General features: G+C 39.4%; 1 protein-coding gene across 2 annotated transcripts in view; it reads right to left on the reverse strand.

Annotated features, from left to right (window-relative positions):
• The window catches only part of MRC2 (mannose receptor C-type 2), an 83664-nt gene extending 66859 nt beyond the window's left edge, over nt 1-16805 (reverse strand). For both annotated transcript variants that reach the window (XM_088141666.1, XM_088141713.1), the window contains exon 1: nt 16442-16805. In XM_088141666.1, coding sequence (XP_087997792.1) covers nt 16442-16544 — 103 coding nt within the window. In that variant the 5' untranslated portion in view covers nt 16545-16805. The remainder of the gene's footprint in view (nt 1-16441) is intronic.
• Between the last annotated feature and the right edge of the window lie 5940 nt (nt 16806-22745).

The following is a 22745-nucleotide window of genomic DNA, read 5'->3' on the forward strand; positions in this document are numbered from 1 at the left end:
AGTAGAAATATGCTGCTGGATGTGGACCAAATACAACCGGCCTCAGATTGGATGCAATTAGCTACAATGTTTTCTTTCTATAGAGGAAAAAAGATAATATACTGAATGAATTTAATTATATGTTTGATAGGCCAAGAACACTGAATACTAAAATTTTTGACTAGAACAAACTCAGCAAAATGATTCACTTTTCTCTGTTTTCCCCACTGTTTGGATTTCCTTTATTTTAGATATGACAAAATAACATGATTAAGCTACATTTCTCTTTTTCCTTGTTCAGATTTTGTTTTATATATATAATGAGAACAGCAGATCAGATAAAGTTCATGCAGATAAGCATAAAGACAGAACAGAAAAAAACATCTCAGATATATAATAATATAATAATGTATAAGTTATAGAAACAGAATGAATTTAGAGTTTTTGAAAAGATGAGTTGAAAGAAAAGGAAGAAGTAAAGAAAGTGACAAGAGTGCATGGATAGTTGACAACAGATTAGAAGCTTTGGGAGTGAAGAACAGGTTGTAAACGAAGGAAGTAATGGAACGTCTCAAATTAAATGAAGAGAATCTGGAAAACCTGATAATGAAAGTAAAGGAAAATGAGAAAACTGAGGAAAAATGAAAGAGAAGGAGCAATGGACAGGATTATATGCCACAGGTAGAAATTAGCCAGTTGAATAGATTGGATTCAAGAGGTTCCTTTTCTCTCATAGGAGGCATCCATTCAGCATTCCTTTGCCTTCTTTGGGAAAAAGGAACATAGGAATCCCATTCAATATTATGGAAATTTAACATAAAATCAAGAGGTGTCCTGAAGGTAGTAGAAAAGGGACAGCAGAATGTTGAGTACTAAGGTTTTGTATGCAAATTACCATCAAAATGGTACAGCCAGTATTCTCCCTGCCTTTAAAATAAAGTCTATCTTGCCTCTTTGTCAAAACAAACCAAGTGATATCACTTGGAAATGGATGACTAGAAGAGTTATTAAATATGCCATTTAATCAAGTAATTAGATTAATATTATAAGAGACAAGTAAAGTTGTTGCTATAGTTTAGGTCCTGATTCAGCAATTTAGAAAACCTATTAAATTATATTGAAGTTGAATGTTATCAAACAAGTGGATAAAAAATATGTACTACTACAGAAGAATAATACTGATAGGTACTTAGCATCATGAGCCAACTGAAGCTGTTAAATTATTCACAAAGGAAATAGGAATGAATACATTATCTCCCCATTGTCATCCCATAATATGGAGGCAAATGCCAGCAACAGCAATTTTCCCTGTCCAGGGAGGGAGGGAGGGCAGGCAGGCAGGCTATGCCAAAGCTGTATTATGGCTTCATAGGACAACTTTGTTCACCCAATACCACAAGATCTGGGGCCCTGTAGTAAATTGAACAATAAGCTATCTAACCTTTTTTAGCCTAGTTAGCATATTGTATGAACCCAACCATTGTGTAAAAAGATCTGAAGCACGTTCCTGAAAAGAAGGCTCACAGCAACTCCCAAGTCCTCTTGTAAAACCTGCTTTATGTTAACTGTCAGTCTGTAACATACCTCTGAGGTCCCAGATTTTGACTAGAATCCAAAGATCCATGCATAAACTTACACATTTTCAAAACACAGTGTTATGATCTATACTATCTTTACTATTTATTCATGTAAATGTATGGTAATGTAGAAAGAGAATGTACCAAAGCCCCAACATAACTCTATTTTTATTACTCTTTAAGGTCACCTAGAGAGACATTTGGGGATCACAGACTGAAGAGCTTGGTAGTGAGGATCAGGCTAGTGGAAGCCCCTAGAAACTAGTAGATCAGAAGAAAGAATAGCCTGATAATCCCATCCTCTTCCCTTGAAATTATACTGAAGAATCAATTCTACAGCATGAAACTGCCTCACTCTTTGCTCTAAAGCAGTATTTCTCAACCTCGGCAACTTTAAGATGTGTGGACATGCTGGCTGGGGAATTCTGGGAATTGAACTCCACACATCTTGAAGTTGCTGAGATTGAGAAACACTGCTCTAAAGTAAAGAAACAATAGCTTGATCTGGACTGAGGTTTTCGCACATGCAGGGCAATTTTCCCCTGTTCTCCATGCCCCTTGTTTCAGAAAATTTGTATTTCTCTCCCATATGCATAGAGCAGTGTTGTCCAAACTTGGCCACTTTAAGATGAGTGGACTTCAAATCCCAGAATTCCCCAGCCAGCATGGCTGGCTGGGGAATTCTGGGAGTTGAAGTCCACTCATCTTAAAGTGGCCAAGTTTGGACAACACTGGCATAGAGGGTGTGATCTTCCCTGGGCAATGTCCACTTTAGCACTGGAAAACAGTTTCTTGAGGTTTAACACATCATCAAATTTAAGAAAAATATTGTGGCTCAGTAAATTTCTGTTCTAATCTACTGAATTCTCTGCTAAGAAACATCCTCTCCAATCCATCATCTTTCCAATCACCCCCATCCTTGAATTCAGTTCCCATAGCAGGATGAGAAAGGGCTGGGGGACAGAGTACCACTAAAGACATTTGTTTAGATCATCCACAACAGTATTCTGCTTCTCAATCTTACATACCAGTAAAGAGAGATGGATATTCTAAGTCATCTTCTAGACAAGTTGATGGCTGATCACTCCAGGAAGGTAGCCAGACCTAATGTCTTCCTCTAGGAGCAGCTCTAAAAGAGAGTTAAAATGGGCGGGAGCTTCTGGAAGATTCCTCTGCTGGTTTTCCTCTCGTCTTTGCTCAGGAAGAAAGAGGAACATAAACTCAAAGCTGCCTAACAAAGGAAGGTAATATGCATAGAGTCCATAGAGGAGAGAATATGCAGTGCTCCTAAACTACTGTAAACCTATCCTTTCTTAAGTATCTTTATGGGGGGGAAAATGTGTTTCTATATTTCATGAGATTTTCTGGAGACCAAGAGAACAGACAACTTTCTGTTGCCATTACTCAGGCCTGGGCCCTTCTTCAGGACAGAAACTCTAAGCCTAAGAGCCTTTTGGCCTGGAAACCTGATGCTGCCCTCTTGATAGGAATGGTCTCAGCAATCTCCTTCCAGCTTCCCTGCTGACAGTGGGAATGTGTTTCCACTGAATACATTCAGTCTTTTCTCTCTCACACAAGCATGAAAGGCAAAGGCGTACAGAACAGATTACATAGCTTCTCTCTGCCCCCCCCCACCCCCATCATTCTTCACAGTCATTTCTTTCAGGCATTAAACCATCTTCCAACTCACATGTAAGTTAATCATTCACAACTAAAAACATATCCTTTGGCACCAAAAAGCAAAAGCCTTTCTCCTTAAATTATTTGGCATTCTCTCCTCCCCTTTTCCTAATGAAAATTAACAGGGAACTGTTCATCCTTCCATTCATACCCCTGAACTTAAACAAAAATCAGTTAAAGCTCATCTGCATTTCCCACCTTCATCAGCTTGGAGTAACAGCATTACGATTCATTCAAGCAGAACAAAGCTGGCTTTCTTGTAGGAATGAAAACCAAAAGCTACAAGGGCACCTCAGAAAATTGCCTAGGCCAGGAGTTTTCCAACTTTGCAATACCATAATCTCCTAAAATGATAGATTCATCTGTGCAACATCGCTAACCATTAATCAAATGAATGAATTTATTGGGGTTAGGATTAGGTAAAAAATAAAGAAATCACTTTTAAAAATTAATGTCTAAGCTAAGTATTTAATAAAACAATGATAGAATGCTGCAACTTGTTAAATTAAAATGTAAATTTAAATCAAATTTAAATCCTATTTTTAATAAAAAAGGATAAGCTTGTTTACTTTTGCATAATCCCTGAAATCTGTTTCATTTTTAAAATAGACACTCATTTTTCTCTCCACATTTACTTTCAATAACTATATGCTCTTTATAGCAGCAACTGAAGAAAACACGAACTTACAGAAAAAAATTCTTGTAAATATTTATCTTTAATCTTCTAGAAAATCAGTTATCATTAGGTTTTCTCATATCTCCCAACGAAAATATGTCCATTTTTAAAGGTTAGAACTTTGAAATAACAGATAAAAATATTGCATGCCATGCCAACGCTGTTGCCAGAGGACAGAAGAATATTTTCAAGAGAAGCCAAACAAAGTAACATTATATAACATAAATTATATTTACAGTTGGTGTCTCAAAAAACCTTTGTTTCTGCTAGAAAGAAGCAATCAGGTGAAAATTTGATTGGGAAAATTAGCAATATTCCAAAATCTCAGCTTGACTACCATCCCTGAGGGCTCTTTTTTTAAAATGCAGCCCCCACCCCCCAGGCTATTGACAACACTTGGCCTAGGTGAAGCATATGCAATCCTGGAATGCGATCCTAATCAATGAGTGTAAGAAGATGGGCAATACCTTGTGTGGAAAGGGAGAATCCAGGAAAGACAGGAGGCAGCAAGATGCAAAATTCAGAGCTTTCCATATATAACCAGAACTACCACCTGCAGTGAGAAGTCCTTCAATTCTCTGGCCTATCATGTCAAGATTTTTCCTATCAAAGGCCTCTGACTTTAATACAACCTGCTGCATGCCCTGGCTAAAGCAGAGATTTTTAGGTACAGGACTGCTATCAGACTGATTACAGGTAGCCCCCAGTTTAAGAACGAGTTCCGTTCCCAAGGTCTGTCCTTAAGTTGAATTTGTATATAAGCCGGAACAGTATTATGTATAATACTGTATAAGTAGTATTGTGTAATGAACTTGAACCACCATGTATTTAACTCGAAACACTGTGTATTTAACTCAAATTTTGCTACAATAGGCTCCTTTCTTAACGACGGGTTGTCTGTAACCCGGGCATTCTTAACCCGGGACTACCTGTACAGAAGAAGGAGCAATCTAGTCATGAGCCTTTTGACATATAGATATAGACTTATCAGGTGCACAACTGTATACGACTAATCTTCAAACAAACTGAGTGAGAACTGTTTATACTTTACCATCAAGAGAAAATTACAGCATGGGAAAGAGGAAGAAACGACAAAGAACGAATTCTGGCATGCAGACATTGTCCAAACCATCCAAGCAACAAAAAATAGATGATCTCATGGAATTTAAAAAGAAGGCAGCTGAAGAAGATAATGTAAGTAATGACCGCACCAGCATTAGCATTATTAATAAACCAAGCCCCGGGTCCACTTCAAATAGATCTGATGTGTTGGATTGGGACTCACAAGCTGAAAGTGTAGTAGACCTCCCCACTTACAACAGCAGGGAACCAAATTCCCTGGGCCCCTTAGACATAACAGTTTCCTCTTCTGAAGCAGCTGCAGCACGCTTGGTTGCAGCATTTACTACAAAAAGCTGTCAGGAAGAGATTTCCAAAAACGAGACTACAGACCTTGTGTCTAGGCAAAGCTTACTGACAGCGTGGACTATTCTATCAATTCTTGATTATCTAACGGAAATAAAAGTGGAAGTGGATTTGTTGAAAGAGTCCCTTGATGTATTTACTTGGCCCTTTTACAATAAATTAACTCAGATTGTTGAAGCAGAAAGCTCTGAGCCCAAAAATGATCAAGCTGCTGTAACCCAAAGTAAAGACTCTAAAGCTGAATCTACTGAGAAAAGGGACCAACCTCCACCCCCCAAAAAACCCTGCCCTTCAACTTTTGAGACATGGAAGGGTTGAAGATCAAAATCAAAACAAATGATGTTGCAAACTAATCAGATTTACCTACAAATTACCCTTAATAGACTCTGTAGCAGACGGTGGGGTTCAAAGAAAGTAGGACGTTATTCTTAAGCCAGTTACTTCGATGTCATTACTATGCAATTGACTTACATTTGCTGGAGTGGCTTCCTAGTAAGATGGGCTGTAAGCAAATCCTACTGACATTTAAGCAGTCTAATTCCAAGCATGCTTTTTAAAATGAAGCCCACGCTGACCACTTTCTTAATATTTCCAAGGCATGTATTTTGTGGGACACAGATCTCCCCACTTTTTGAGTCACTACATCAAGATGCTGCCAGCCCTTTAAATGAGAATCAAGGAGTGGTGGCTGGCAGTTGCAAAGATAACAAACCAGCCCTGTCCTTGGGAGAAGCTTATTTAGATAAGCAATTTCAGGCAGAGAGAAGAGGACAGATTGCAGCTGATCCGCTGGAGGCAGAATTAATTGACACCTTTGGAGCCTGGCCAGGCTGTGAACAGGAGGATTTACTGATGAAGTTAGAGGATCTTATGCAAACTTTAACCACAGTGCATAAGATAGCTGCCCCATTAACTGATTTGGTCTCTGTGCCCTATACAGAAGGCTGCAAAAGCAGTACTGAGTCCATCTCCACCACCCCCTGAAGACAGGCAACTAGACAGACAACCAGTTTGTGTCACTGAAGATTTGAATACACCACCAGGAGATGCAAACTCAGCCCCGCAAATCACAGGACTCCACCTCCACCTCCACCTCCCCCCTTCATTAAAGGGGGCACCCGGATGTCTGACACAGGCTGCTCCAGTGCAGCAGTTGGCAGTGCAGGAACTGTGGGATATAAACCGCCACCCCCACCCCTGCCTCCAGTGGTTCCCAGGAAGCGTCTACAGCAATACTTTTGCCTGCCCAAACTGAATGGTGTTCAACTAAGATTACTTCCCCGTCTCTCATTTCCTGGAACACTGCAGGGTGGAAATACAGAAGTACAGATCCATCATTTCTGGCATACTGTATATCTCCAGCTACAGGACAGTTTTTTTTCCAGGAAACAAAGGATGTGGGTAAATTGCTAGTAGAGGGGTTTAAGACAATCACACTGGAAGTTGTGCCTGGTGCAGGTCATGGGAGGCTTTGGGGGGGGTTAGGTATTTTAACATCTACTCACTACAGGCTCAGATAACTAGATCACAACCATTAGACTGGTACACATTGGCAGTTATGCTTCACTTCAACAGGAGCCAACTCCTTTGATTAATGTGTATATTCCACCCTGCACACAAGATCACAGATAAAACATGTATGGGATAAAATGGATACTTACATGGAAGATCTAATGACTGCATGCCCTGCAGTATATCTAATATTGGCTGACAATTTTAATGCAAGAATTGGAGCAAATGACAAACCACTTTTTGCTAAATTTCACTGCCAGCCTTTATCCCTTGCAGCAACATCCCCTATTTTATGCCGCCAGTCTAAGGATGCATACAGTGATTATAGAGGGCTTTGCCTTGCCCAAACTTTCATAAAACTGAACGTGGTAATTTTAAATGAGTCTATTAGTGATTATTACCCAGCTAAGTATACCCGCTGGGCTGGTTCTAAGCCCTCTTCGTTAGACTATGTTGGATCTCTCAGAATTTAATTCCCTATCTATCTTAAGATTGCAATTTTCAGTTGACCTGAAAGTGACCACTTTCCTTTTACTTTGTGTCTGAAAATCTTTGATAGGTTGTTTTTACCTTCTTGCCATGTTGCAACAGTGGCTGATGATCTTTGCCCCATCCATGCTAAATGGACATCTGAGCAAGCAGAAATAATCACTAACCTTGTTAGAGGGGAACAAGCCAAGTCTTTCTATTCAGTAATAGGTAGATGATATTGTACTGGCTAATTTCAATAACTTAACCAAACTGTTTTAATCATTGTTAACTGCCCCTCAACCTGTCACAATTAGGCATGATCCAAGAACACGTCATGTTTGGTTTGACCACAAATGCCATGAAGCTTGGAACTCTCTAAACCGCTATTTTAAACTATACAAAGAGAATCCTGGTTCTTGTTCAATCCCTGATTTAGTGAAACTGAAAAAACAGTATAAACAATTGATGTCAAAAAAAAAAAAAAGGAATGCTATGTGGGTATCCTGGCAACACTTGATAGTGGCTGCTAGTGCAAAAAACCCTGCCATCTTCTGGAGCATGGCTGGTTGGGGAATTCTGGGAGTTGAAGTCCACACAGTTTAACGTTGCTAAGGTTGAGAAACACTGTTCTGGAAGCTGGTAGCCCCATTTTTTTCTAATAATATTTATAGTCCTTATTCGTACATACCAGCCAGTATTTGGGAAGACCATTTTGCTACCCTATATTCCCTGGCAGATTTGGAGTTGAATGTGACCTTTCTTTCCCATTGGCTCCTGGTGTTATGCTCAGAAATCAGAAATATAATTAAATAGTTTAAACCAGGGAAAGGCCCTGGTTCAGATCTCATTACTATGAAGTAATAAAAAATAATCTGGAATGATGCTAACTTCACTTTTCACAGCAATAGATTGTTCGGCCATGATACCAAAGGACTCGGGCTTGGCTATTATAATACCAATATATAAGAAGAACAGAAGAGATGATCCGGCTAACTACTGTTCAGTTAGTTGGTTACGTCAGATCAGCAAAATGTACGCTAAACATCTACAGGATAAATTAATTGACTGGCTTGAATCTGAAGACATTCTGATGGATGAACAGGCTGGGTTTAGAGCAGGTTGATCAAGGTTAGATCATACTATAGTGCTGTAACACCTAGGAGAAAAGTATACGCACAAATTTGGACAATCCCTTTATTGACTTTAGGTCAGCTTTTGACACAGTATCTAGATCTAAACTGTGGCATAAATTAAAAAATATCACAACAGACGAACATGTACTTTTGCTGCTCATTAAAATACAGGAGAATACAAGATTGAAGGTCAGGTGCAGTAATCAAGGACATGTCACAAAGGAAATATCAGTAAGGAGGCGAGTTAGATAGGGATGTGTATTGGCTCCAGTTTTATTCAATTACTATATAAATTGATTAGTTCTTCACTTAAGTAACTCTACTTTTCATCCTCCCAAATTGGCCCATAGGCACACCAATTTATTGCTGTATGCCAACGATACAGTAATTCTGTCGCTGATTTCCACTGGCCTTAAAAGAGCCTTGAAATCACTTATGCATTATTGTACTGAGGAGGAACTAATAATAAATTACTCCTAGACTAAGATTCTCACTTTCTCCAAATGCCCAAAAGAGAGAAGCTGGAACTTGGATGGGCAGCCCATTGAGCAGGTTAAGATCTTAGATATTTAAGGACGCTTTTTCAAGCTTCAGGAAGCAGAAATGCCCACCTATCTCATAATGCACAGAGATCTGCATCAGCTATTCAAAGTTATTATTTTTCCAGAGGAACAGAGTTTATCCCTGCTGCAATTAAGTTGTTTGCAGCTAAAGCACAAGCACAACTGCTATATGGGGCCCAATTAGGACCATATAACAGCATGATTACCTTAGAAAGAATTCAAACAAAATTTTTGAGAAGCATCTTTCAGGTTACCCACTGTGTTCCAAATGCAGTACTTCAATGAGAAGCAGGAGTCAGTAAATGTGAATCCAATCTATGCATACAGTAAATATCTTTATTTATTTATCTTTACTTATTAAATTTATATGCCGCTCATCACCCCCAGAGGGTGACTCTGGGAGGCTCACAATTAAAATCCAAAACAGTAAAAACAATAAAAATATAAATATCCATATTAAAATTAGCTAATGATAATAATTTTCTTGCAACTTAGCCAAGTCTAGCAGTCAACTGATATTATTGAAAGGCATCAGCAGATTTCAACATTTCCAGACCTTGAGATTCTACTTTTGCTCATAAGGAAACATCTAATCTTGTATGTGTTATAATTTGGTCTTAATGAGAGAGAGAAGAGATGGAATCTCACTGGCATTATACTTGCCATCTGAGGGCATGTTCTGTTGAAACATCTGAATAAGAAATAAGATACCTAACAATTTTACACATGGATGTAAAATCACAAGATATCTTGCTGCCTTGTTTGCTTCTTGTGCTAAAACTACACCACAATCCCAGTGGACTGACAGGCAGAAAACTTCAAATCTTCTTGGGAAACAATTATCCAAAACAAACTGAGCCACTACGGCTTTTCCAGTGAGGCCATCTTAAATTTAGGGCCAGACCAAGCTAGGTCGTATTAAAGCAAAGGATCTTAGATACAGAAGGTCAAACAGACAGTGCTGCTTTTTCTCATAATATGAGATATTATGAGTATCATAATCTCATAAAATCTCATAAAATGAACAAATAACCAGATTTTAGCACCTAAACCAGCTTCATATTTATATTACATCACAGTTCCTAAATTCAGGAGAGCCTTATTTTTAGCCCAATTTTATGTTCTCCCCACAACTGTTTTGGAAGGGAAATATAGGAAAACCCCATATGAAACTCAATACTGCCCCTGTGACACGGGTGCTATAGAAACTACAGCTCATGTTCTTTTGTATTGTCAATTCTATAGGGACATTCACCACCAGCTGATTACCCCTTTTTTATCTAAATTTCCGAGGCACTCTGGTTAATTTTTATTTGCATTATTTGTTGGACAATCAGGATAAATCTAGCTATTATGTGCAAACTTCACCCACAAAAGGTTGCCAACATGTTAGGGGTTAACTTTGCTTTGTTTGTTTTATTGAATGTATTTTTATTGGTCAATGACTGAAATAGTTTCTGACTTTCTGTCTGTCTAGCTATGTGCCGTCGTTTATACCATGCGGCCACATTTTTATAATTTGGATGAAGAGGTGGTTAGAGTTTGCAGTAGCTGCAGGTAGGAATGAGTATTTCCTGGTCTTGGAAATTTTATGAGTATTTTGGACCAAGGGAATACTAATTCATATGAGCTTGCTTCCACCAAAGGTCATAGAAACTTAGGGAATTTGTGGAGGATTACAGAAGATAGCTGCAATAGAAAGCATATGATTATACATATGTAGAGAATAGAAATGAAACTACTACGATCAGGCTGTTGTGGACATTTTGGACAAGGCTTTATTCCAAAAATCTACAGGTGAAAATTGCTTTAATCTTAGAGAAGATTGTGCAGATGATAAGAAACACAGATCTCATTAAGTACCAGGTCCAGGGCAAAACATCCTTAATAGGGCTTCAAGAGATTGCTAAAACAAAACCCAGCTCATGGAGGTGAAACAGGGAGACTATCAAGTCAGATTAGCTTTCGCCTAATCAAGTTGCATCAAAACAGTTGAAAGACTCTAGATGTATTCACTGTGATAATATACACAGAACATGCATGGAGGATACTGTAGTGTGCTTTTGCTAAGCCTGCTGAATGCCACAAATGCATGAAAATGAATCACTTTGAATTGTCATACTCGAATAGCAAGAGAAACTGCAAAACAGAGTGATACTAATGAACATTTATTTTGGGCTCCAAATATATGCCTTGATCATTCTGCAAAATCATGGGATATGCAGTGTTCTTTAAAACTGGTAGAAGAGCTGATGTAACTATAATTTCAGAAAGCTTCCACACCTTGAAAACAGTATGCTAATTATCTGAAGTCAGCATGGATTTGTCATAGTTCCTCTGGAAAGGTTTCTTCTTCTTTTTTTTTTTTTTTGATCAACTACTATGGAAATGCTATCTTTGCAATAATTTGATTTCAGCAAAGAACTCCACAACATTCTGATTAGCAAGCTAGAAGACATGACAATTAAGTGTCCATATATCTGATCAAAACAATTCAAGAATACTTATTACTGGTTCAACATCAAACTGGAGTGTGGTTGCAAGTGTAGTGCCACAAGAACCTATCCTGACCTCTTTTTAATTAATTAATCATATTTTGAGCACTTGGATGAAGAGGTAGAAGGAATGCTTATCAAATCTGCAGATGGTCCAAAAGTGTATGGATAGTTAATACCATAGAAATAAGATTCAAAATTATCTTTATAAGTTAAAGGTATTGGCTAAAAATAACATGACATAATTTAACAGAGATAAATACAAAGTTATTGATGCACAATGTAATTTCAGGCTGCACCAATAGAAGCAGAATTTCCAAATCTAAAAGTTGCTCAATTTTGATCTACTTGGGCCAGACTCTACAACAAATTGGTGTGCAGTTCTCGGAATTATACTTTAAGAAGAATTAAGAGAAACTGGAACAGATTCAGAAAATGGCAATACAGATTATTAGGCATAGAAACTAAGCCCTATCAAGAGAGATGGAAGGAACTGGGAATGTTTCATCTTGAGAAGAAAAGAGAAGGGATATGAAAACACCTTCATATACCTGAAAAGGTATTACAGAAGAAGATCAAGACTTGTTCTCTATTGATCCAGGGTACAGGACATATAATAACTGATTTAAATTATAGGAAAAATTATTCCAAATGTATGTTAGAACAAGTTCTTAACAATAAGAGCAATTCAACATTGGAACCAATTAACCAGAGAGGTAATCAATTCAACTGGGGGAGAAGCAATAATTTCATGGGGATACTTTAACTGGGTTCTTTCACTGAACAGAAAGTTAGACTCAATGACCTAAATGGTCTTTTCCAACTCTATGATTCTAAGCCAGCTATACAGGGAACAGAGTACCAGGAACACAATTTTCCATAAAAGAATGTTGTGCAGGGCGACCCTTCCTTTGACACCATCTTCCCATCATAATTGGGCTCACACATACCTACCAAGTAGTTTAGCCATAAGCTTTATAGGAGGATGATTTGCAGGAGAACTGACAGGTGGCAGTGAAATTATGTTGTGGCAGAGGTCTTGAACTTCTGCTGAATATATTGAAGGCTTCCTGCACTCAGCAGGTTTTGGGTTGGCCACACAGGCCCTACATGGTTTCAGATTAGGATATCGGATTGACTGTCTTTGCAATATGTTATCACCCCATCTCCCTAATGCCAGTACTGCCCTCATACCTTTTTGAAGAGTAAGAAACCTCCGCCAGTTTGGAGCATGCCAACACCACTTATATATAGGAGCACACAACACATATTTCATCACAACTACACCAGCATCTGTTTTGGATGCAATAGAGCAAACTGACTTATTCCAATGAAGTCCATTGGTCTTTTTAGTTTAGTACTGACTGGGAGTGGCTCTCCAGGCTGATAATCTGCAGATGAACCTGGAATCATCTGCATGTAAAACTGAAGAGATGGTTACTTTTAACGTCCCTAAAAACCTGAGCTCAGAAAGGTGGGGGGAGGAATGATCCTTGTAATAATTATTTTTACAGGTAGCTTTTCTTTGTCAGGTTCGGTCAGCACGAGGCTTCAGGGAAGCACGGGGCTGCAGGGAAGCTCGCAACCAGACCACGCGGAATCCACCGGCGGTAGCTAGCGGGGAAAAGAGGAACCGAAAGCGCCGCTAATTAACGAGCCACCTGCGGCCAGCTAAACAGGAAAACCACAGCGGAAGCTTTTAACTATGAACTGATAACGGCGCGAGCAAGCAAGGAACGGGGCCGCAGGGCAGCGAAACAAGATCGCAACGCAGCACAGAACCTGCGGGTCTGCACGTAGCAGGGAGGGACCAACCCAGCCGGAGGGGGACTGGCAATCAAGGACAATGGACTCTGACCGACCCTGCCATCATGAACAATCAAGAGGGACATTGGGGCCCAATAGTCCACAGCTGCAACGCGATCACGAGGCGGGAAAAAGCGCGGGAAGGGGGGAATATAACAAGTGATGCAATTGTACCAAGCCAGTCCTGGCTTTGCTTGTGACTACTACATTACGCATGAGTAAACCTTCTTTGTGAACCACACGTGTCACGAGAGTTTCTCTGTCGAACGGGGCAAATCTCACATTCTTCACATCTTGATGGTGGTTAAGATGCAGTTGGTTGAGGTAACAGGAAAGAGGATCTTCTACAGCTGCACCAGAACTATGAAATTTCTTCCCCTGGAAAATCCATTTGCCCTCTGCCTTCCACTGCCTAATGAAAATGCATTTATTACTAATTTGCTAGATTAAGATTTGTAATGAGCTGATTCCTTGTATTACTTTGGGTCACATTTACATAATCATTACAAATGTTTCATTTTCTGAAATAACATGCAGCATTAATTAAGGTTGAACACAACCATGCTTTCCTAAAGATAACACACTTGTGTGACTTAGGTGCCTGAGTATTCTCACTGTTTTTTCCTGACAGTTAGATTTTGCCAAATTAACTACATTTGTTATACCAGCTAATCTATTTTTCTTTATAAAACTATCTTTTTAGGATTTTTAGTGTTCTCAGGTTGCTTCAAAAGGAAATATCTACAATACAAATACTGGAGGGCATTTTGGTGCTTATGGATGACATCTTGATTTACAAATGTACTCAATTTTAGCAACCGTAATGATCATTTAGTCGCCATAAATAGAAAGAAGATACAGAATTATCCAATGGCCATTGCTGGGTTAATATCTTTATAAAAGGCTGTCATTTTTTGCCAAAAGAATAAATATTTACAGTCACAAAGCCATTGAAGGTTTTGCAGTGCCAGATAGACCCTGGAAGTGAACTGGAACTGTTATTTGGGAGCTTGGAGGTCAACTCATAAATGGACTTTGAACAGGTTCACAAATCAATCAACAGCTAAGAGATCTGTTTTGGCAATGCTGTAACTGCTTGTAGTATCTAGCTACAATTAATAAATCAGCCACATTTCGTACAAGTTGAATTTGCCAAATACTTCAATAGCAGATCCATATACAGGACATATTAGTAATCTAGATGTGATATACCTGTATAACGCATTACTACAGAGAAATAAATTGTTCATTTGTAGATTTAGAGAAAGCATATGATAAAGACAGCAGGGTTGAATTAGGGAATGTTGTATATGAATGTGAAGTTGATTGCTGAAGGCTACACTAGTGGCATATGATGGAAATAAAGCATATTTGAGAACAAACCATGCTTAGGAAATGGTTCAACCTTAAGCAGGAAGTAAGACAAGGATGTATGATGTCTCCTTGATTGCTTAATGTATTTGTGGTTAAATGCATATGGAATATTGTGATCACATTAGAAGTATGTAAATGGCAAAAAACTACAGCAGGTAGATGAATTTGTGTACCTTGCCCAGAATATTTACTAAATATGGGGAAATGCAGGAGAAAATTTAAGACATGCAAAATGTGATGGGTAGTATGTGGCCTCTTGTAACATGAATATTTATCAAGAGAAGCAAAATTGGCTGTGCAGAAGAGCCTGCTTCTGGCCACTTTCTTACTTGAGAGGGGAAGAGTTGGATATGGTATCTCAAGAGAAACATATAAGTACAGTGACTACAGTGGGAATAGAGTACTGGAGAAGTGTGTGTGATAACCAGCCTGCCCACCCTTCCTAGCGCCCACTCATGGCACACACACACACATACTCTGCAGCACCTGCACACCCAGTAACCGGGACTGCTGAGATTGTCCTCGCTAAGTGATGCAGTCACGTGAAGTTGTGCTTTACGACTGCATCATTTAGCAATGGAAATTCCAGTTCTAATTGCCATCATAGCCAAGGAATACCTGTATTTGTTTTCTTATCTCTTTCAATCAGCTTAATTACTTACTTACCAACTGGTTTTGCTATAAATTTGCACTCAAATATAGCAATTTCTGATTGAAACAGAGTAATTCCTGTGACATTCACTGATTCAGTTCTGACTCATATCTTCCTATTTTAACTCAGCTTTGTCCAATAGTGCTAAAGGCACTATTCCTTTAAATTGTATTATATATTTACCTGGTATTTTCTCAAGGTCTTTGCAACAAACAAGATCATGGCTACTTTTAAGCATGTATCACACTGCAGTGCTGTTGTTGTTTTACTTTTTACTTGGTTTATTGGCCAGGAAATATGCTGGAGTGAGAGCAAAAGCAGATTTTTTCAAAATGCCATTGACCTGTCTATGGATTGGTCTGTTAAATTCCCCCCCCCCCCCGCCGCCACTTGGCTAGAAAAAACAAAAGTGGGGGGGGCAAGAAGAAAACATAGACGCTGAGCATTTGATACAAATCTTGGGACCCATTTCTCTCGTTTACCTTCATATCCAGCATAAATCTCTATCGTTTTTTGTGTGTGGACAACGCTGGACTTCTCTAGAAAGACTAACTGGCACAAAGTGGTGTATCTGCATTTTATTATGTCTGGACACACTGAGAGTAGCAGAGCAGGACTGTAGTTGTCAGAGTGAAATTCCCAATTCTTGCAGCTCCAAGCGCCAATTTCCCTTCTTAGAAAATGTGTTCAAATGCAGCTGGGATGTCCTGCAAAGCAACTCTTCCGACTATAGATGGCTTTTGTTGCTGATGTTGTTGTTGGAGAGGGGCAAGAGAAGCAAGTTTTAAAAACAGCCCGTTCATCTCGCCAACCGGTGCCCCTCCCTTTGCCATTCCAAGCCACATCTGGTTTCATTCAGGTCTCTCCTTCCTTCGCCAAACCCAGGCACACCCCCAAGTGCCCTACAACTGTCCAACAAAAAAAAAGGCCAAGGAATGGTGGGGAAATTTGCTAAATTGGTGAGGACTCGGGATCCTACTCCTTTTTTCAAAAAATACAGGGTGTGCTACGATCGCCTTCTTCCACAACCCACACCCATCTCAAAGCACCGCAAGTTTGGAAGGGGGAGGGGGAAGGGGACTTGCTCAAAGAGCATACCTGGAGGAAGAGCGCAGAGTCCGACCTCAATGGTGAAGAGGATGCCCAGGGCGCATCTTAGCAGGCGAGGCCGCGTTGAAGAGGGGGGTCTGGGAAGCTTCATATCGGACGGGGTGAGGGGAAGAGAGCCCGACGAGGCGCTGGGGATCCTCTCTCCTCCTTCTCCTCTCGGGTCCTCCGGCTCCCCGTCGCCGTGCCGTCTGGGCGCAGCAGCCTTCCAACTCCAAGCCCTCCTCCCGTTGGGAAGGTGATGGAAGAAGAAGACGGGGAGATGGGAGAGAAAAGAGAGCCCCCCCAAGCCCCTCCCTGCCTTCTAAGAATTCAGACGCTGCGTCACGAACCCCACAGGCTGCCCAGCCAGTTGTGGGCGGAAGGAAAAAGAGGCCGGGGGGGGGGGCGGTGGGAGGAAAGCTTTCTTTAAGACTTCCAAAGTTGAGGCAAACTTTCAGCGGTTTGGCAACCGGGACGACACTAAACGGAATTGCAACACGTTGCAAACGGGGAGGAGGGAGAGGGAGAAAGGCTCGATCCTTTTGAAAACTTTCCTCAGGGAAGAGAACCGTATCTCCTCTCTCCCTTCTTGCTTTCAAAGGAGCGACCACCTCCACGTTAATTTTTACTCCCGCTTGTATTCGAGCATTTTAGGGGTGCGTGATGCAACGCGTACACGTACATGTCATGTCTTGTTATATAGCCTTTTTAAAAAAACGTAAACAAAAATCGTATTGCCGCAGCAGAAAGAGTGTATAAAATGTAGAAGGTTCTGTCTTTACAGTCACTGCCACAAAAAAGTGTCCTACTGCTCCTCAACAACCCTACCGTTATTAAAGCATATATAATAAATACATTTCCCCTTTCCAATATTTTGTATTATCTAATTTTAAAGTAATGAAAATATCAGAATCACCATCAATTCCTCATATTTAACATAATGTTAAATGCAGTCTTTATCATTGTATTTTATAACTGATGATCATTATTTCCCACTAACAGGAATGTGAATAAGATAGACTCGGAAGCCTTTCCAATCATGGAGTGAACTAAAAACCTCATGAGCCTCAGAAAGCATGGCTGTCTTTGGTTTGAAAAGTTTTAGAAGACACCAGGTTGTGCCCCATATCCTAGACTAGGCCTATTTATAAAGTAACGGTCCTTCCTCCAACCCACGCGCAATCAGGTCACACAGAAATCTGACTCACTAAGTGCATTTCTCAGTGTTAGCCAGTTGGAGAAGTAGACTTAGAGACTAAAAGCTCGTGACGTCATGGACACGTCCACACAGTTTTGGCAGCAATAGGAAAGTGATTTACAGTTGCTTTGGAGGAGGGAGTTCAACTTCCCAGCTTAGTGTACAGGACCCCTGGTATTCATAGGTGGTCTCCAAACCAAGAATTAACAAGGTTCAACTCTGCTTAGTTTCCCTTCTTAGCCTAGACAAGGTAAGCCAGGTCCCTAGAATTAAAGAAATAGCAAAAGCAATTGACAATCCCTTTATCACGTATTGATATATGAGTCTTAATCAATGGATTCACAAAAGTTCAGCAATATACATTGTGTGTGTGTGTGTGTGTGTGTGTGTATTTGATAAAACATATTCAAGTCACAAGCCACACCTTGAAATAGGATCATTTAGAAACAGGTCAGATGCATCAACATACACAAGAACAATTCCCATGTATGCAGGATAAAAAAAAAAAAACTTCCAGCAAGGGTTAGAAAATTCCCCCCACCCAAACATGTAGCTTTCGACACTGTATTTCTGCATGCAGAGTGGAGATTCTGCACCTGGAGATCTGCTGTTCTTCTGCAGTACAGATTGTGGGGGAAAGAATAAACGAAGTGAGATGGATAGTGGGAAAGGGAGAGTCTTGGCTGACTAAGGGAAGAAGATGTATGCAGATTGTGACTTCCTTTCTCTGCAACCCCACACAACAGCTGTGCCCACAACAGAGAGGCCTACAAAAACTGTACAGAGGGCAGCTATAACTACCAAAATCTCCTGCTATGATAATCTTCCCTTTGTCCTTTAGCCGACCTGTGTAATTCACACACACAATGCTGTACATCCAATTGGTCTGTCCAATTAGCAATGCTTTGTTTCACTTCCTCTCTTATAGATTTTCTTCAGATCCACTCATCATCCTTACCTGTAACTACCTGGAAACATGTGGTTTATTTAGTTGTCATGACCTATTGAAACAACCTGAAGCAGAAAGAGTGAATCTTCTGTCCAACTGGGTGTTGTCTCCAAGAAGGGACAACAGTTTGTTTCTTGGCTGCATCAAGTCTTAGAGAAATGCCTCTGATATTAGTAATACATAGTGTCAGAAACCTGCTGCTAGCTACATAACAGGCTCAGATTTTGCTGACTTACAAGAAAGTCAAGTATTCAAAATCCTGAGAGGCTCAGCAAATATAAAAAATAGCATAGCAGCAGTGAATCTAATTCCTAAAGAAGGGAAAAGGCCTTGTTAAAGGAATTATACTGTGATGACATCAGCAAGCCCAATTCCACATCACAACACGCTCTTGGGCCAACAAAATTCAAGAGAGCACCACCAGAGCAGCCTAACTTCCAGTGCCATGGAATGCATCTTATTGGATTAGGTGCCTGAACTGATTCAGGAAAATCTCCAGCTTATCCACAGAACCTGAAGTTTACCAAATGAGTCATTTAATCTGTTCTATGGGAGATCAAGCAATTGAAATCCTGGTATCGTTTCTTGCCCCCAAAGAACACAGAGCTTCCTAAAGCTAAGTGACAGAAGGCCTTCATATAATGGGGAAGACTCATAAAAATGTGTTTTATGAGTCATGCTGTCCCTGAAACATGTGCTGGTAGCCACTGCAGTTCAGAAAGTAGAAGTGGTAAATGGGCATATTGTAGAGATAACCTTGAAGAAGGAATGCAAGAACAGTTAAATAAATATCAGCCCAATTCTGAGAAAGAGGAGGGGGTGAGAAATAAAATCAAGATTACCCTGCCTTAATTCTCTTTGGAATAAAAGTGGACAGAGGAAAACTTTGTCAGGCTTTCAAGATTCTGTTATTATATCCTAAAAGCAATAGAGTTCCAGTAGTCCTTGTGTTATTTGTTTCCTGGCCTGGTGTACCTTGAATGGCTGACATCGATCTTTCAGCCTCACTGCTTCCTGATTAAAGAGGAATCAAATCTTGCCTTTGATCATGGAGATGGCATCGGATCCCCAGGACACCCCACTGTCTGCAAAACAGCTTGCTGAAGCACTGTTACAACATCAACAGCAAGTGGACATGTAAATAACAAACCTGGATAATGCCAACATACAGCTAATACAGCATTTGGGACAACTGGCATTTCTTTTTTTTATTAGTAATTAAAAAAAGTGTATAGATATAAAGATAAAAAACTAATATAAACTAAGGAAAATATAAACATAAAAAAATAAAATAAAAAATGCAGAGATATTTTTTTTAAAAAAGGAAAAATCAAGAAATAGTAAATAGTAAAAAAAATAAGAAAAAGGAAAAAGAAAAAGAAATGTAAAGAAATTACTTCCCCCTTCATCAAAACAAGTACAAACAATTTCAGAACTTATCATCTTCCAAAAGTTCTCTTCTTCCTATATCTCATCTCTTATCTATAAACAAATTTTGAGCCTCAACATTCAGTCCTAGTCAGCCAAAGTCTATTAAGAGTTATCAACAATAACAACATTTATATTTTAACCTTAATCAAATAAGCTAACTTTGCATTCCTTTCCTTTCCTTTTAACACCATAGCTTATTACTTTCTCTGAAAATAACAGCAAAAAATCCCTTCTTCCCATATCTTATCTCTTATCTATAAACAAATCTTTAAAACCTCATCATTCAGTCCTGATCAAGAAAAACCCAATAACAGCTACTAGAAAGAACATCATATGTATTTTAACCTTGATCAAATAAGTCAACTTTATATTCCTTCCTTTTGCTTTTAAAAATCTTGATGTTTATTCCCTTTAAATAGTGTCCCAGAAGCTGATTTCTTTTCATTTTTCTCTTTGTCTTTTCTCAGGAACTCCTTCATAAGTTTAACATGTCTCTTTTGTAAGTCCAAGATAAGAAAGTTGTCCAAGTCACTCTTCTGATTTATTATTTGTGTGTCCCTTTTAGTTATTAAGACATCAGCTGGTTTCATTTCTAAATCCAGAGTAACATCTTTTTCCATATCATTCTTGTAACTTGTCATTTTTAAATCCACATCCAAAACAGCCTGATTCTCAGTTGTATCATCTTCTATCTCCTCTTTTAAACCCATTTTTATGGTAGCAGGCAATCTTGAGAGAAATTTCTGAGTGCATTGTTCCCAAATATCCTTGAATTCTTCCAAAGTTAAAATCTTTTTCTCATTCTGCATTAGTGGGTCTCTTATCCTTTAATTATAATCTTTAGTTCTTTCTGGTTGCCTCTAGTGTCCAGCCTTCAAAGTCTCCTTTTATGATGTTTTTCTCTAATCCAAAACATTTTATCACAGGAAGATTTCTTACCCTTAGATTCAAAATCTTTATATATTTTTAACAGGATTTTAAACAACCAACCAGAAGGATTCTTATAATTAATTCCAAAATCTCCAATTCCTCTGGCCCCTTGGTCCATTTATAACTTTCCAGAATCAATATTCTAAGTACCCTTTTGCTGTTTATTTCAAAATTTAAAAAAATTAAGTCCTAAAACTTACATAAAACTTCTTTCACTAAGGATTGAAGGAGAATCACTTAGTATGATGAAACTTGTTGTTCTGAAGGTTCTTAATATTCAAAAAGCAGTTAACAAGCAATTTCCAGAAGTGATTTAAAAAGGATGTGGGTGAATCCAGTGTCTGTTTGAAAGGTCCAAACCATGGCTTGGGCAAAGCTGACTTTCCCTTGGCTCCCAGAGGTCTAAAGCCTGCCAGAGACTGCTATTTTACAGTTTCTTCATGGGGAGCCTCTGTATGGAGCATTTGTGGATGATCCCAAGTCCTCCCCTTTATCTGGAGAGGAATTTTGAGGCACTGATCCATTCCCTGCTTTTCGTTCCACATTGGCTCTGCTGAAAGCAGAGTCATCATCAGTCCACCACTGGAAGTCCAGGACAACTGGTATTTCTTCATTCTCAGGGATTTTGCCAAAGACATTTGGAGGAGCCCCTGATTTCTGACTTTCATGGTGCAGTGTGACTTGTGTATGGTGGATCAGCCAGCAGAATTTCCTACAGATTGCTCCAGGGTAACTTTCACTCTGAATCTGCAGAAAGAAGAGGCAGCCAAATGGGCTATGCACTGCATTAAGGCAATTATACCTTACTGGACAACTACTAAAACTTCATGCACAGACTAAGGTACAGAAGCAGCAATCTCATCTGTTCCCTAGCACAATCTCACAAATGGGGTCTCACATCCAGTTATCTTCAGGGCAGCATGTCTGAAAGCCACAAGAGTCTCTTGGAAAATAATAGCCACCTCCCCCACTCCCTGCTCTTGGATCACGGCTGGTGCCATACTCAAAACCCAGGAGGACACATTCTAAAATGTTAGGTAATACAACCCAGATCAATTTTTTCCTTTAAAATAAGATATTTTATGTGGAGAGCCTTATTACAGGTCAATCCGATGTTAAGCAGCAACATCCTAAGACCAGGGCTACCAGGGATCCAATGAGCAGGGCTTGGGGTTGAAAAAATGGGCTATGAAGACAGAATTGGTAGCAGACACCAAGAACTTCTTCCCCGCCAAAGTCCTACCCCCCTTTCATATCTCCATCTGCCCATCACGACCAGAAGGCAACTACCCACCCCCTTCCTTCTATTCAAATCTTGGCAATGCTCATCCAGACAGTACCAACCATCCCAGGTCTGGCTGCCCAACCAGACTTCTACATAGGTATTCAGTGGGCCAGCAGGACTAAATAGGTCAGCCACTCCTCCACCACCACAACAGCCATGCTATCCCCTGAATGTTTTGGTCATCCCAATATGAAACTACTGCTTTAAGTTTTTCCTCCACAATTGTGTCATTATTTGTCTCATGAAACATCAAACGTCTGAGAGGTATTTCTAACAAGAGAAGTATTTTTTACCAATTTAAGATGTTGAAATTTGTAATAGATATTTTTTTTGCAAGAAACTCATATTCTCCCTGATGAAACAATTTACTTACAAGGAATTGAGTTGATCAGATTCTTATTAGTAGAAATTCAGAAATGGTCAGAGGAGAGGGTACTATTTAACAAATCTTCAGATGTTGATAGTTGAACAAGAAATTCTGGATATTGATGGTTATTATATAATTTTGGTTATTAGTAAG

This window comes from Python bivittatus, unplaced genomic scaffold, assembly GCF_059951505.1.
Source record: "Python bivittatus isolate LINGU-HERP-01145 unplaced genomic scaffold, Pbiv_v1 ctg000000_np1212, whole genome shotgun sequence".
In the NCBI taxonomy this organism is placed as follows: domain Eukaryota; kingdom Metazoa; phylum Chordata; class Lepidosauria; order Squamata; family Pythonidae; genus Python; species Python bivittatus.